Source organism: Eurypyga helias, unplaced genomic scaffold (assembly GCF_000690775.1).
Source record: "Eurypyga helias isolate BGI_N326 unplaced genomic scaffold, ASM69077v1 scaffold16271, whole genome shotgun sequence".
NCBI lineage: Eukaryota > Metazoa > Chordata > Aves > Eurypygiformes > Eurypygidae > Eurypyga > Eurypyga helias.
This window is the reverse complement of record NW_010230320.1, coordinates 91,672-107,790: the sequence shown is the minus strand read 5'-3', so window position 1 is coordinate 107,790 and position 16,119 is coordinate 91,672. Positions and strand designations below refer to the sequence as shown.

Genomic DNA, 16,119 nt, shown 5'->3' with positions numbered 1-16,119 from the left:
TTTCTCACCTATTCTCATATCTGGTGTCTAGAACATTTTTTAAAAGGAATTGTCCAAAGGACAAACACATGAATGTATGTGCAAAGCGATGGTGAATGTGTTTAATTTAAAAGACGTATCCATGGAAAAAAAAAGGGTTAGTGCTTGCAGACTGGGAACTGAAGACCCACACTGTTTTGTATACGATCCAGGCTTGCTAATCTTTATCTCTGCAGCAGTATCTCCCTAGATTACAAATATTTTTGTGATAACAATTATTTCTCTGTAAACACAAACGTCTGCTTCCTTTTGGCACCAAATTAATTACAAAGGTGCAATGGGGCAACTACAATTAAATTGCCGGCCAATCTGGTGAACAAAAAAACATGCCTTGAGCAGCTACATCTTAACGGAACTTCGTCCTGTTGACAGCTATTCTCTTCAGGGTTTGTCTTCAGCACTGACACAGACGTAACACAGGTAGCATCACAACAGGAATGTAAGATTGTTGTTATAACAACACAGTGGTGGGTTAGAGCTCATGATTATCGAAGCACAAGTGATGCACTATGCTGCGCCATGGTCCTGCTCTTCTGGATCCTGCTGATGTTTTCATCTTTCTAGGCCCAGTTTTGAAGTAACCACTTTTGACTGCTGTTGAAAAGCTGCACTTCTTTTCCACGCCCACTTGGACCTCTGTTTGCTTACAGGGCCCTAAAGTTAGCCCCAATATATTGAACTAGTGTGTCGCCTGCTACTTCACTTGTACTCTAAATGACAGACAGACATCCTTCAGCTTCCACTCTTGCTTCATATCTCCAACGGAAGAAGAAACTTTTATAAGTATAGCTACGTTGTCTTGGAAAAATACAGTGCAATTATGAGTTTGTTCACACCATTTAGCAGAGCTGTGTTGCAGAAAGACAGTGGGTTTAGCTCTACAGAGCTGGTCAAGAGGAACCCACGTACAGACTGCCTTGCAAAACCATCAGTAGTCTCTACTGCGGGTGCTGGCACAGGTATACACCCCTGGCAGACAATTAACATTGACTTCTCCCCTATCCTTGTTTTTACTGCCTTCTGTGATTCCTGCCCACCCAACTACACCTCCTCTCCCAAGGGCAGCACTGATAGAGACTACTTACCTGGAAAGAGACAGGCAATCTGTCACTGATGGCTTGTCTACATGACAAGGCAGATGGGTATCGCTAGAGTGGAACTATTGTTTACATTGTTCTGTGTGCAATGAGACCAGTGTAGCTAGACTTCCTATAGATACACCTTCCTGTTCCCCTTCCCTATGGCAATCATCCCAGCTCCTAACCAGCATCCCTTATGACTTCCTTTTTTTTAAAAAAAAAGAACTTCTCTGCTAAAGGTCTTTTCCTGCCCTTTCCCCACCTGTTTCTTCCTCTTCCTCCTTCCACACATCCTCTGAGATGGACAAGGGGCAGCTTTTGTTTCTGCTGGTGCTAAGTGCACGTGTGCTCATTGCTTCGTCAGGGTTGTGTGCTGGCCAGGTACACAGTGAGTTCACACTGCAGCTCCTCCCTACAAGAAGCATTATTCTGAATTCTTCACCTCTAACTGGCTACCAATTGTCAGGAAAATGGTAGTTATTTAACAATTTTGACACCTCGTTCCATCTGTTACATTTACTTAAAACTGGGCAGAATCTACTGGGAGGGACATACAAAGGATGGTCCAACTGAAATATGTCACAGTCAAATACACTTTTAGGAAACTGGGCTAAAAAGAATTGATATAATAGAGATGCATCAGACTTTTCATGGATATCTATCGTACCCAGAACTGTCAGAGTAAATGTGATTAATATTTACAACAAATCACTATTGTTCAGAAGTTTCACTGTAGGCGGCACACACCCGTTTTTCAGTAGGTATAAATCCTTTAGATGGAACAGCTTTCAAATTCATATCAAAATAGCACCCACTGAATGGCAAATATCCCTTAGCTGAAATATTTAAAGACACTCTTTTGGTAAGTTTTTGCAGACAAAAGACAGAGTCACTAAAAATGTAACATTATATCAGAAAATACTATGTGCTGACTGAAATAGTTTCTCTCTTGCCCTTCCTGTGACTGGGCAAATCAGGACAGAACAAGGAAACAGCTGGTCAAACACAGATGAATCAGAGCGAGAAAGCACACAAACAGAGATTAAAATTAAAGATGCCGGCTTTGCTACAAAACACCAGGACTGAAATCCCCTTCTTTCAAATCAGAGACAACTAGGAAAGGAAGGAGGTCTCCCGCATGAAACATCCACAAAACGTTCTCCCATCAAAGGCGCAGGAACATAACAGACATACCGTCTTCACTGGTATGGGGCTCTGTACTGGCATCCTGGTCCACTTCCTCCAATGTACCATGTTCGCTGTAGGGGCTGTCACTGAAGCCAAACAACAGGTCGAGTAGAGAGAGACAAATATCAAAAACATGCCACCCCCATGAGATTATTTAAAATTATCCTTATAATGTTATAAACTCATGTGCAACATAATTCTCATGGCATGCCTTGAATAAACAGCTACTGAAGAAGCCCACACACCTCTCCTTCAAACAATGTCTTCAGTTAATAAGAAGTTCCCAGAACCTTTGAATCCTTTAATTTATAAAAAGGGAGTGTGTGTTGCTAAGAGAGGAAAGGAGCAGGGGGAAGGCATCATAAGATGAAATTGTTAAAGTGGTTCACAGCCACAGAGCCAGTTTCCTACCTGGCTGCACGCTCTTGCACAGTGCACCTGGAATTCTGGCTGTGTCTGGCTGAAATCAAGGGCAGCTTTCTCCACAACATGTTGTAGGGACCCCCATCATAACTGCCTTTGCTTCATGTTTTTTTATAGCTAACACTTTATTATGTGAACCTAAATGCTCTTCTCATTTATCTTCATACTTCCATTGTGTGTGAAAGTAATTCTTATCATAGGACTTACCCAGACAACCAGGCTAATGATTCTGTTAAGAAGACTGAAGGGTTATATTCTGACTTACCAGTAGTCATCTCCAGCCATGCATTTTTCATACACTGGGCCATCAAGTTCTTTAGCATCTGGAAAAATAGCCTCGTGATGGATGATGATAGTTTTGATTATCTCATTCACATGTGCCTGACAAGACACCTGGTCTTGTATGTCTGGAACAGGCATCAGGGTTGGCCCAAAACAAATGGCCAGGTTGTACGGATCCATCATGTTTTCATCACTGTACTGCGAAAGGCTGTTATAACAGAAAAATCAAGAAAAATTCACTTTTTCACTGCGACTAACCTTACTCTGAAAACTGGAGAAACTTTATTTTCTATCAGAATTTAGAGATTTCCTGTTTTTGACACCTAATCCCACATAAAGTTACAAAACAAAAAAGGGGATTTTTCCATAGGCTGTGTACATTATAAAGTGAGTTTATAGCACATACATGTATGCATGTATATGCATGTGTTCCCATACTGCTGTGTTTAGTGCATGTTGACCTAATGGGCTAATGTAAAATGCATGAACTGCTGCTGCTTCTGTCTCATCAGTGCTTATCCTTGGAGGCTCAAGTGGACTGGATCTGAAGTGAGCATACATGCCTATCATATCTCATCAGACCGTGATGCCTCTCTCCCTTCAACTGGCTATATAACTTAGGCAGACTGAACTGTCTTCCGTAGGCAACAAAGTCCCTGGATATTGCAAAAGGCCTTGTGACTTGTGATTTCTGTCTTTACCATACAGCCTAAAAGCCAGACATAGGTGCACAGCAAAGGGATGAGAAGCAACAGACGCAAGTCACAGCAAAGGATGTTCCAACTGGAAGCAGGAAAAAAATTCTTAACTGTAAGGGTGACCAAGCACTGGGACTGACTGCCCAGAGAGGCCGTGGATTCTCTGCCCTTTGGGGTTCTTGACTGGACGAAGCCTTGGAACGACTTCCTCTAACCCTAGAAACTTTAAGCAGGAGGCTAGACCAGGTGAGGTCTGCCATGAGGTCTGACGACTTCATGTTGCCAAGCAGGCATATGCAAAAAGCAGAATCGGATTTGCACAGAGTCAAAGTGTGGGAATGTTTTTTTCCTGTGGATGCACCAGGAGCAATCTGGAGGCGGTAAGGGATTTTGCCTGCTTTCTGAATTGCATTCCGGCGGAGAGCGCAGATGTAGCTAACATGACCATGTAACAAGTACACCTCATATGGCTCTGGTCAATCTGGATGTCTGAGTAGAGGAGAAGCTGTGATATAAGCCTTTGAGACATTTACAGAGTCACTTTTGGGGGATGAATTCATGTTTCAAATGAATGGTTATTCTCACAAAACTTTAGATCTCTGCCCCCTTTTAAATATTGCTTGAGAGTGTTATAGAAATTACTAGAAGAAAGGAAGTGGGAACAGCTGTAAATACAGACAGGCACACATAACCTGGCTGCAAAGACCCTGTTTCTATAGGAACAGACAGGACAGATGAAATGGGGAAGGTCATAAAGACAGAGTGAATCAGCAGAGGACAAATTTAGGGAAAAAAGAGGAAAAAGGCAATATGAAAACAGATACAACAGGAAACAGACAACATGGCAGCAGAAAGAGGAAAGCGAGAATCAGGGCAAAGGGCACAAGCAGCAAAATTTTCAGTGAAAATACTGGAGCCAGCAAAACCAGAGAGGGCTGTCAAGGACTGGAGGGAGAAGCACACTGCAATTGCCCAACCTGTCTTTTATTTTTTCTTTGAGAATGAAGAAGTTTTTCTGGGATGATGAAGACACAAACAACGCTTTCCCTTTCTCACACGACCCTCCTTCTAGCTTCCTCCTGCCTGTGTTTCGCAGTGTGAGAACCAAGCTACTTTATATCAAACCATGCACAAGGGATGTATGTTCTCTGTACTGGTGGTCCTGTTACCAGAAGACAGCAGCAGCAGCACAAAGTCCCACCCTGCCAGTGCCTTGCATCAAATAGGTAGCTTGTAGTGCCTGTGCTGCTTGAATGTACTGTTTTTCCCATCAGGAGATTAAAATCAGCTTGAAGAAAGGAAAAAAATATTTTTACTTTTAAATGAATTAAACTATTTTTAATGTAGTTACGGTTTGGGTTTTTTTTAAAATTTTCTTATCATCTTATTTTGTTACCAGCTTTAATGCTGTCGCCTGCATTCCCTATTTCAGAGGACACTTTGTCTTACTAAAACCTTGCTCAATTTTGGACAATTGGCACTTTAATTTAAATGAAAACCAGTGTTTTCCTCTATTTTCGTTGCAAATTAAAAGATCATCTTTTGAGTTCAATGGAGTTTAAATCTAAATAATACATAAAGTATGAGTAAACCCAAAGAACTTGAATACCAGCAGAGCAAGGCAGATAAAGATAGAGTACCTCAGGGAATTATAAAGCACTTACTGGTTGAGGAAGGCGAAGAGGTATCTCATCACTATAAGGACCGACCTGGGCAAAGTAAGGAGGAGTTTGCGGATGTGAAGAGCCCTCTCATAGAGATTGTCTATTCCTGCAAATAGAAGAAAGTATTTTAAGTTCCCTTTCATACGATGGTCTAAAATAAAATCAGTCCGTTCACTCAGTTTACTTCGACTCTTTACCATCACAAGTCCTCAGCCAGTATCTTCTCATTTTGGCCTATTAGAAAAATAAGATCTCTAAGTCCTTCATTAAAACCACACAGTTTAAAAGTAGCATCTTTAAATATAAGAAGTCACAAATCTGCCTAAGTCAGACCCTGGCCATTTCCTGAGCTAGACAGCTCACAAACCCACAAATCAGTACATATGTAACCTGAGGGAACCAAGGAGAGATGTTTGCCACCAGTTTCAAACACAGATTCATTCTCATATTTGAATGTTCATATCAGGTATCATATTCCAATCACCAAACTTCTCTAATGAGTTTTCTTAATCAAATGTCTAGCTCTCTTAATGGCAAAGTAGGAGAAGTGCCTTATGTTTTATGGTGTGTAAGCAACAAAGATCACATATATTTTCCCAAATGATTTTATAGCAGTTCACCAAAAATCTTCTCAAGCGGGCAAAACAAGGTCAGCTTAATAAAAGCATCAGTTCCTAATGTCTTATAACAAGGGTGCATTATCTTCTATGTTGGTCAGAAAGATTATGTGGCTGCAAGTGGGGTAGTGATGGGATAAAAGCATAAATTGTTTTTCAAAATAAGCAGTATCTCCATTTTTTACTCAGCGTGTTTTCTGTGTAAATGACACTGTTAGAAACAACCTAAAATATCAGTAATGCCTTTTATGTCAGCCAAGAAGGAATGCTGCAATTAACAACATCTAGGGAAAATCTTAGCAGATGATGTGAGAAATACTGACCAGTGGCACTGAAACGGGTATTCAGAAACTTGGAAATGAGAAACAGGTGCTGATTCCAATAGCTGAAAAGCCATTTGTATGACAAAATGTGATATTTAAGAGTACACATTTAAAATAATTATTTACATAAAAACATGCTAACTGTAAACTGAGTTTGCTCTTTGGTATGGCTAATTCTATCAATCAGCATTTATTTGTAGATGCAAAATGTGTGTTGACTTAATGTTTCTTGGAACAACTGGTGTCTGGTAATCAGTGTTTGGTACCAAGAACTAAGCATAAGCAGAGCATGTTGGCAGTGAGGCTTCTGTTTAGCATGCAGAAGTGCTATAGTTCATTAGGAAATGCCAGTGTAGTAAACTGGGGGGAAAACCTGTTCCCACATCTGCATTTATAGGAGATACCACTGGCTCAGCATCACTAGTGTGCTGCGGAACAGACGAGTTTGGGATGAGGTGAAACTTGGCTCCTTGAGCATTTCTGCAGAAGGAAAACAGGTCACAACCACTTGCATGAAGGACTTCCATTTGGATTGTGGTAACTACTGGGGGAGCAGCAAAGCAGAACTCCTGCAGGAGGTAAAAACCTATTCCATAGCAGAGCAGCTGAAGGCTGGAGCGGTGTCCCTGGTGAGCTGCCGCAGAGCTGGCAAGGAAAAGGACAGCTGACAAGTTGTATAATTTATAACCTAATGAGTCACGCGGAGCCCGAACTCCAGCTGAAAACCAGTTCAAGCCATTACACTCTCTGGACTATGGCACTTGAAATATATTTTTATGTTTCTGTTAAATGTAGACTGCATGAATCATTTCTGGTTACTAGTGAACTGGAGTCCATGGCAGGGATGTGCTAAGCCTGGAAGCTACTTGAACAGCGAGGATCTGAAAAGCAACCACGATTCTCCTCTCCCTTTCCAATGCATACCACATCACGGGACACACCAATGCTTCGTACCCTCACTTCCGTATTGCAGTGCCACGCTGCTGTTCTCCACAGCCCACAGACACCAGTTTTAGTGCAAGGTCTTTCTCCACCTGCCTAAACTAAGCCACACCCTGTAGAAGAAGCTTGCCTGTATCTTAAGTTACCATTCCTCCAACAAAAGTAGCTGCTGTTACAGTGAGGATGCCTTGTGAGTCTCCAGCTCAGCTGACTTCCCTCCGAGAAGCCCGTTTGTGTCTGTACACAGAGTTGTAGTTCCGCGTGGTTTTGAGTCTGTGTGCATGTGAGCAGGTGGATTTTCTATGGAGTGGGGCTGAGGGAGGAAGGTCCAGAGGTGCTTTGGTTACGTCTTTCAACACCCCTGCCTCATCAGCACTGCTGGATGGTGCTGTGGCACAGCTCCTCTCCAGCCTTTTTGCTCTGTGTGCTGGATGTGGGAAGCTGAAGGGAAGCTGTGACGCAGCATCATGACCTGTCCTCTGCATTACAGCCTTTCTTGGCTAATGCCTTGTGCTGCAGACCTGCCTCTTCCAGCCAGTTCTGGAGACTGGCCCTGGACCAGGTTCAGGCATTGCTGAACTCAAACTAGGTTGGAGAAATGCACTGACTGGACTCCTAGGTGGGTCCAGTGGCTCCTTACAGCAGCGTGCTGCCTATCTGGATGCAATAACTCTGTCTAAACTAGCGAGCTAAACCAGATGGGGCACAGTCTTCAACACCAGCAGGCAGCTACCACACAGCAGTTATCACACTCCCCAGCGTGCTTGCAGTCTGTGCCAACTACAACTCTTCCAAGCAGCTCCTAGACATGGTTCACAGGATGCATGAGCCAGGAACTGGTCCCAGGAGGCAGCACAGACACAGCAGAGGAGATGCAGAGAGTTTGGCTGTATGGCCATGTGTTGAGCTATCCCAGCTGCCCTACTAGGAGCATGATCAGTACTAAGTACTAGCAGGTCACCTCTATACTGAAGCAGTTACAAGCTATACATACTGCAATGAGGTGCGTGTATTTCCAATATCTTCCTGGTAACCCAGTCCCAGTTTCCATGAAAGCCCTTTTATTGAAAATCCAAGCTACTGCCAAGTGGTAAATTGTTGTGTTTTCCATGCTATTTCAAAAGGCTTGCTTTTCTTTCTCAGCACTAATTTGGTTTAAGGGAGAAAGGGCTGTCAAGCATTGGAACAGGGTTGAGTCGTCATGCTTGGAGGTATGTAAAAGACTTTTAGATGTGGCATTTAGGGACATGGTTTAGCGATGGACTTGGCAGTGTTAGGTTCGATGAGCATAAAGGCCTTTTTCCAGCCTAAACGATTCTATGATTTGTGTGCTGCTTTTAAATGAGGAGCCACATTTCATAGTTGCTTATGCATATGCTGTGCATGTTTGGGTATGTAGGAAAGAAGGAGTGAATACTGAGTGATCTCACTGCATCCATACAGAAAGAATTTGCAGCTCTGCTGCTTCCCAAGCAGAAGGAGGAGAAAGCATGGTTTTGCAGAAGAGAGCCTCAGGGCAGAATGGCCATCCATACTACAAGCTGGTTGCTGCGAGGAACCACTGACAATCCCAGCACTGCAGAAAGCTGGCTGTGTCTCCTCTCTCTCAGCACTTCTGTTGGAGGCTCTCTTTTCATTACTCTGAGTTTCAAGAACTGTAATTAGCCCTACCTCAGCGCCCAGTGAGATATCCATGTCTCAACTAGGAAAACTGAAGCGCTGATATTACATGACTTGTCCTAATAATGCAATTAGCTGCCAAGCAGAAATAGTAATCAGGGGATTTGAAAACTGGTTCATTACTCTAATGATATGATGAGACTCACATTCCCAAAAACAAGCAACAGGACAAGCCTCTGGCAAGGCCAAGCACACTGAGAACTAATGTTTTTTTTTTTCTGACTGTGGAGTGAGGGAAGGAAGGAGATCTGTGTGAAGGACACATGAATATCAACCACTGCCATCAGGTAAATATCACAAATAGAAATGGTTATTATTTTCTAGTTCCCAGGTCTCAGAGCAGATCAAAACTTTAGGAGCTCTGGTCTGACACACAAGCCTTCCAGACATGTCTCAGCCATGAGGGTCAAACCCACAAGCAGGAGAAGTTTCCTGCCAGCCAGACAAGAAGGTGTTTGGCATGGGAACACTGCACTCCTGTCAAAGTGGAGCTACAGTGCAGCTCAGAGCACAGGAGGCATTTGTGGGGTGAAACAAGAGAAGGGAAGCTTCTGGGAACCTGTGCCCACAACTATTAATGTATTTTTATCACACAATAATGGAGCAAAGCACTCTAATAACATAAGGAGCTTGGTTTTCCATGTAACCATAAAATTAATGAGGCATCTAAGCATCAGAGGTGCTTGGGATCTAAGAAGCCTCTACCACCTACTACAAAAAAATGAAGAGAGCTCAGAGGACTCCTCAGACATCATTTAAGTCTACAATCTCACCCTTTGACTTCACTTAATCACCTCTGAGAAACACCTGTCCATTCTTCATAAAATGCAAAAATGTCAAGAGAAAGAGGCAGCTATCTGCCTCTGGCAAATCACAACCTCCACAAGAAAATCTGTTGAGGTGCAATGTTGCATTGCTCTTGGAAAAGATTAATTTATTGATCTCCCATTGACTTCCTCTGCAAACACTCCTTGTCCTTGAACTGGATGAATGAGTCCAGATGAGACTAATGTCATTGGATAAATGAAAGAACAGCTTATTAGATAGCTGCCTCTTTGTCAGCCACAGGCTAAGTACCAGATCTCAAAAGCATGAGCTAGGCATAAATCCTACCTACTTACTCAAGCCTTAAAAATGTGATCTTCAGCTTCCAAGAACACTGGAACCTGTTCTGGAGAGGCACAGTCACATTTGCCTACTGTAGAGACACACAGAATCAATGAATAGCCACTTTTCTCTTCCATGAGAAATAACACATTTTAACCAACTGGTTACTCGCTATGAGGTTTTTCGTAAAAGCAGACTCTAAAGTTAAACAGATCAAAAGTGAACAATCTGCCCCAAAAGAGTAAAGGAAACCTGAGAGAAAACACAATTACTAACACAAACCTCCAAATACAAATAAAATAAAACTAAATTATAAATGAGACAGGGATACATTCATCCTAAATAACATTAAGAAAATGCAAATTGAAGTTTAATTAAGCAATAATCCTGAAGTAGTGGAGCATGTAAAAGGCACTAAATATTCAGATATATAAATGTGGCTCTTTGGTGATGGAGAACAAAAGACTTCTGCAAGAGAGCAGTTGCTGGTGGTTCTGAAATATTTTGGGCCAACTGGATATCTACATGCCTTTATCACTCTGTTTTATCTAAAAATGCCACAAAAGCACTGTATTTTTCCTGGTCTTGGTTCTACATGTGGCCTCTCCTGCACTGGTGGTGAGACATGGTAATCCAGTGAAGAAAAGATTCGGCTTGGGAGCCAGTCAGAGCTCAAAACCCTGAGTTCTGGATCATGTATGTTCTACCACTCTCTGTTAACAGACAGCCTCTATGGGCCAAGCTCAGTTGTAGCAGAAGAATTGCAAGGGTTTGGGAAAAGGAAGATATTATCGATCAGAACATGTGGAAAGAGAAAGCTGGTGTCAGCAGTGAACGAACGGTGATACACTAACAGCCAGTGCTGTGCAAACTAAGCGTATTTCATAGGAAAGGGTAGCACAAAAGAGGAAGAAGAAAGCAAGCAAAGGTAATATAAGATATCTCTCTCCTATAAGAACACTGTTTTAAAGGATAAAATCCAGTGTGGTATCTCTTTCTGGGGTCACTTGCTACTTCCACTTGGTGTGGCACTGTGAACGCCTCGTGTATTTTACACACCCGCTGAACATCAAATGGAACCAAGTTACACTTGCAGATGTAATTTTTATGGTCAATTTGCAGCTGACAAGTAATCTACATGAATATGTATTAGTGCTGAAGTTAACAGTTTGTGTCTCTTTCCACTTTGGTAGATGAGTCTATTCCAACCTAAAGATATGTACATATTACCACAGCAATGCCACTTAAAGGTCTTACAGATCTATTTAAGAAGGCATTACAGGAGGACAAACACAACAGTCTCCACTGCCACTTAGGGAAGGAAACAGTTGTCATTTTGTTGAAACTTTTTAAGGAAGAGTTGACAATTCAAAATATATTTTTTCACTTTTTAAGTAATGGGCAGTAGTCTGGAAAAGTAATAAAATAATTTCCTTTCATAACATTTCATTTATGCCTGTAGGTAAACGGGCACTGCTGGCAGCAAGGGACCAAAATCATGAAAATGTGGTCAGCAGGTCGAGGGAGGTGATTCTGCCCCTCTACTCTGCTCTGGTGAGACCCCACCTGGAGTACTGCGTCCAGCTGTGGAGCCCTCAGCATAAGAAGGATATGGACTGATTGGAGTGAGTCCAGAGGAGGGCCACGAAGATGCTCAGAGGGCTGGAGCACCTCTCCTATGATGAAAGGCTGCAAGAATTGGGCTTGTTCAGCCTGGAGAAGAGGAGGCTCCGAGGAGACCTCATTGCAGCTTTCCAGTACCTGAAGGGGCTACAAGGGTGCTGGGAGAGGACTTTTTACAAGGGCCTGTAGTGATAGGACAAGGGGTAATGGGTACAAATTGAAAACAGGGAGGTTTAGATTAGATATCAGGAAGAAATTCTTCACGGAGAGGGTGGTGAGGCACTGGAACAGGTTGCCCAGAGATGTTGTGGAGGCCCCATCCCTGGAAGTGTTCAAGGCCAGGCTGGATGAGGCTTTGAGCAACCTGGTCTAGTGCAAGGTGTCCCTGCCCATGGCAGGGGGGTCGGAACTAGATGATCTTTTAGGTCCCTTCCAACCCAAACCATTCTGTGATTCTACAATTCTATGAAATCAGAAGGAAAAAAGATGTAAGTTTTCATTCATCCCGGCATAGTAATATATGAATTGTAAGGCAAAGGAGATAAAACCAAGAAGAATTATAATGACCTGAGCAGAAGCTAAGCAGTCTGGGTAGCTGAGCTGCGTCTGCTGCACAGCTATGCATGTAAAAGTGAACTCTTAACTCCTGCGTGTAAGAACTCACCCCATGAGATGAACTGCAGTCCCCCAGCACAGAAGGTGAATTATGGCCAGCCCTAAGCACAGCTTCAGTACCCTCTGTCTCCATGTAACTCCTGTCACAAATACTTTGCCTGTGTTTGGCCCAACCTGTTTCTACAAAGGGGCAGAAAAGAAGAGCAGTGCAACTCCCCTCCTTTCCCGCTGCCTTATTTTACCCTCTGGATTGCAGAGTGCTGCTGGGAGCAACAGCAGCCACTCCTTTTGCTGAGAATGCAGAATGATGGACCATAATCAGATGGATTCCTTAAGTTCTGTCCTACCTTTCATGCTTGCTCTGCAGAAGGCATAATTTGGCCCAAATGTTTTCTAAAACAGTTCATAAGCCTAAACAGAATAAAATTGTTCTTGTGAGTCTAATTAATACGAATTGCCCTAAAAGTCATAGTTATTTTGCACTGTTTCCACTGTATTTGCAAAGGGAAAGCATTAAATCACAGTGCTCTATTTCATTTGGAAATATATGCATAAATAAAAAGGAATTCCTCAGTGGCTGTACTGAGGAAAGGCTCATTTTGCAGCTGTAGCCTCAATTATGCTTGACATCCATAACTTAGTACTTCAGTTTCAAGGGGTTTTTCACTGGCAACATTACATTTCCATATAAAATGTGTGACATTCTTCCCTTTTACAGTTTTATGTGAACATTAACTTTATGAATTTGCTTTCTCCATCCCCCCTTTAATAACAATTTCTGCCAACAATTAAAAAAACCACATTGACATTTATCTTGAAAAACTATTTGAAAACAACTTCATGTTTATTCCTTTCCTCACTGTTTATCAGACAGTAAATGTCATATGAACCAAGAGTATTTAAACCCTCTTTAATTACAAAAGTGAAAGCTTTCTGGACTTTGCATATCAATTGTCATCTAAAGGAACTACAGTAACATGTGTTCTCATAAAGGAAAGGGAGTATGGCCCTGCTCCCATAACATAACATGTGAGGCCACATGAGCACAGAAAACGAAATTAATGTAACTATGACAGGTTCAAAGTCTGAAGTAGGAGAAAAATCTTGCCCAGACTGTTTTGCTCTTTGCAAGATACACAAAGCATTAAGGTTAAAAGATAGCAATAAAAAGGGTTTTTGAAACTGACAGTTTTTGATAGTATGTAACATGTCAGTGCTGTTCAAACTAAACTGTGATTCGTAGTATATTCTGAAATGTGGAATTTTGGGTTTTTGTTTCCAAATCTTATTCCCTGGAAGTGGTGGACCACTTAGACTAGGTACACAGCTGTAAAAACACTCCATCTCAGGCTTCTCAGATAATTGGAAGATGCAGACATACAGCCTACAGTTCCCAGCATGTGATTCTGGGGCTGGTTGTGGGTGCAAGGCACAAGAGCTTTTTTCCTCTCTCCTCACACCACATTCAAACCCCTTACTGTGACAACACAAAGTAAACTCGCCCCAGTGTGCTCAAAGAGAAAACCCATTTTGCCCTGCCTCTCCTCCCTCTGCTGAAGGCCATTTCATAGTAATGACAACCTTGTGGAAACCAAACCATCCTCTCCTTGCTTCCTCCCAACCTACCAGAAACAGATCTGGGACTCTAACAACATATTATCAGAAAGAAAATCCTCTGCTTTCTTCTGTAGCAGCAATAGCAGAAGTCAAACCTATCAGAACTACTCAGTCACTACACCTCATTTTGACAAGCTGTCATAGAGATGATAAACCAGATTTACGACAGCCTCAGAGAACACCCAGCCTAAACCAGGATCAGAGGGCAACACCTCCTTCCCAATAACTGTGCTGTTTCAAAATGTGGCTGTGAAAAGCAGTGACTTTGTTCCAGGCTATTAGTTACAGATTTCAGCTCTGCTGGATGATACTATTTTTTTAAAAAAAAAGATTGTCAACACTTTAGCAAGAAAATAATCTGCTGCCTACACTGAACATGCAATGGACATCCTCTAAGGAAACCAACGCCTAACACTAAGGATCTAGCATTCATTGCTGTGTTTCTTGAAGTTCTTAATAACAAAACACCATTTTAGGATAACTGATCTGGATCCCTCTCAGACAGTGATGGTCTGAGAGGTTGGTGAATCTCTCCTGCCCATGCGGGTGTCATGTACACAGTCAGCCCACTGAACATCTACCCCTCTTCCCAAATGCCCCATCCTGTCTTCAGAAGCTTCAGTGGTGAATGGAAACTCCTTGAAATCATCAATCATCTTTAAATGTGTTCTTGGAACACTTCTGAAAGGTCGTTTTGGACAAACACTTTTGCATCTCCTAAGCACTCACTTGTATAATCTCTGCAAGCTGAATACTCATTCTTGGTATATTACAATTCTGTTTAAAGATCTTCGACACAGCAGAGTGCAGTATCACCTCCAGATATAAGAACCACCATTTATATTTTTCTTAATACTGAGTCAAAATAATAAAGTCATGAAGAGATCTAGTGGGCAGAATCTGACAGCAGAAATTTTGAAAAGGAAATCTGGTAGAAATGTTTAACAATGAAAGTGATTAATCATTTGAACAGTTTATCCAAGAACGCGGTAGATTTTCTGTCAACTGAAGCCATTAAATCAGTAACTTTTTCCAGCAGACATGCTTTAATTCATCCAGAAGTTATGGAAATCAGCACAGGATTATTAGGTAAAGTTCCATTGTCCCTGTCATGCAGAAAATCACTCAGTCAAAATGATCCTTTTTTAGATTTCAATTTCTATGACTTGCAGATATTTTCTGGGCTGTGGCACCGCAGTTAGCTAAAGCTGAACTCAGGCAGAACCAAGATTATGCTTCCTAAAGAGACAGTGTTCCCCTCTGCATCAGGGATCCGACCGTTAAACTATGGTTCTGAGGTCCTTCAGGACTCCTGAAGTCTGTAAATAGCAACCGCTGCGGAAAATCCTGTAAAAAATGACACACAAAATACTGCACATACACCTGGGCATAGCGATCCGTATATTTGTAACCTCCAGGCTCAGTTACTGCAATCTTTCCTACGTGGGGTGGAAACCACATGCGTTGGGTTCCCTCAAGCAGGGAGCAGAAAAGCCCAACTGATGCCAGCCCAGGACACTGTGCACACATCAATCTGCAGTCCTGAAAACTGGGTTGACACCCCTTTGCCAAAGTTACACAGTTTCAGAGAGCCTGCCCTAATTAATATCCCAAAAGGCTGACCCTCGTTACCTGTGAAAATGCCTCTTCCTCCATTTGGCTGAAGCAGGTAAGTTATACAGGAAAGCTTAAAAGGAGGAAATTCTTCCCCAAAGCTAGCACCTCTGACCACTTCTAATGGACCCACAGGGAACAGTAAGCCTACTGATGGTTGGCTTGGACTCATCCCTCCTCAACATCTGCAGGAATCTGTGAACTGGAAGAGGTTTTGTGCATGACAGAGCAATTCACTCATGCACTGAGTACTTCCTAAATTACTACAACCTCTCTGTGCCTGGCTACAAACACCAAACACCAGCAGCGCACAGACCCGCACAAAGCTCCTCTAAGGCATCCCATTACAACTTGTGTGTTGGAAGGCAGATCAGGCTCTTCTGCAGCCAACACTCAGCTGCTCCTCTCTCTTCCTGCACTGAAGGGTTTTCCTGCCTGTTGGCTCGGGGGAGGTTTTAGGCTGAGCACAATAGAGGTCCAGAACCACACAATGTCCAGCAGTTAGTTACTTATTTACCAGTGCTGACTCCAAGCTGCGGGGCATGAAAACCTTTGTGAAAAGTAGCGTACTCTGTTTGCACGGTCATGACTTCATCCCCTTCTGTCTC

At 42.5% G+C, this 16,119-nt stretch overlaps 1 protein-coding gene across 1 annotated transcript in view; it reads right to left on the bottom strand.

Moving 5' to 3' along the window:
- SRGAP1 (SLIT-ROBO Rho GTPase activating protein 1) overlaps positions 1-16,119 on the bottom strand; it is a 70,912-nt gene that overhangs the window by 9,272 nt on the left and 45,521 nt on the right. Inside the window, exons 15-17 of the mRNA XM_010160701.1 lie at positions 5,374-5,479; positions 2,995-3,219; positions 2,313-2,392 (exon numbers count right to left, since the gene is read on the bottom strand). Of these exons, the coding sequence (XP_010159003.1) occupies positions 2,313-2,392; positions 2,995-3,219; positions 5,374-5,479 (411 nt within the window). The remainder of the gene's footprint in view (positions 1-2,312; positions 2,393-2,994; positions 3,220-5,373; positions 5,480-16,119) is intronic.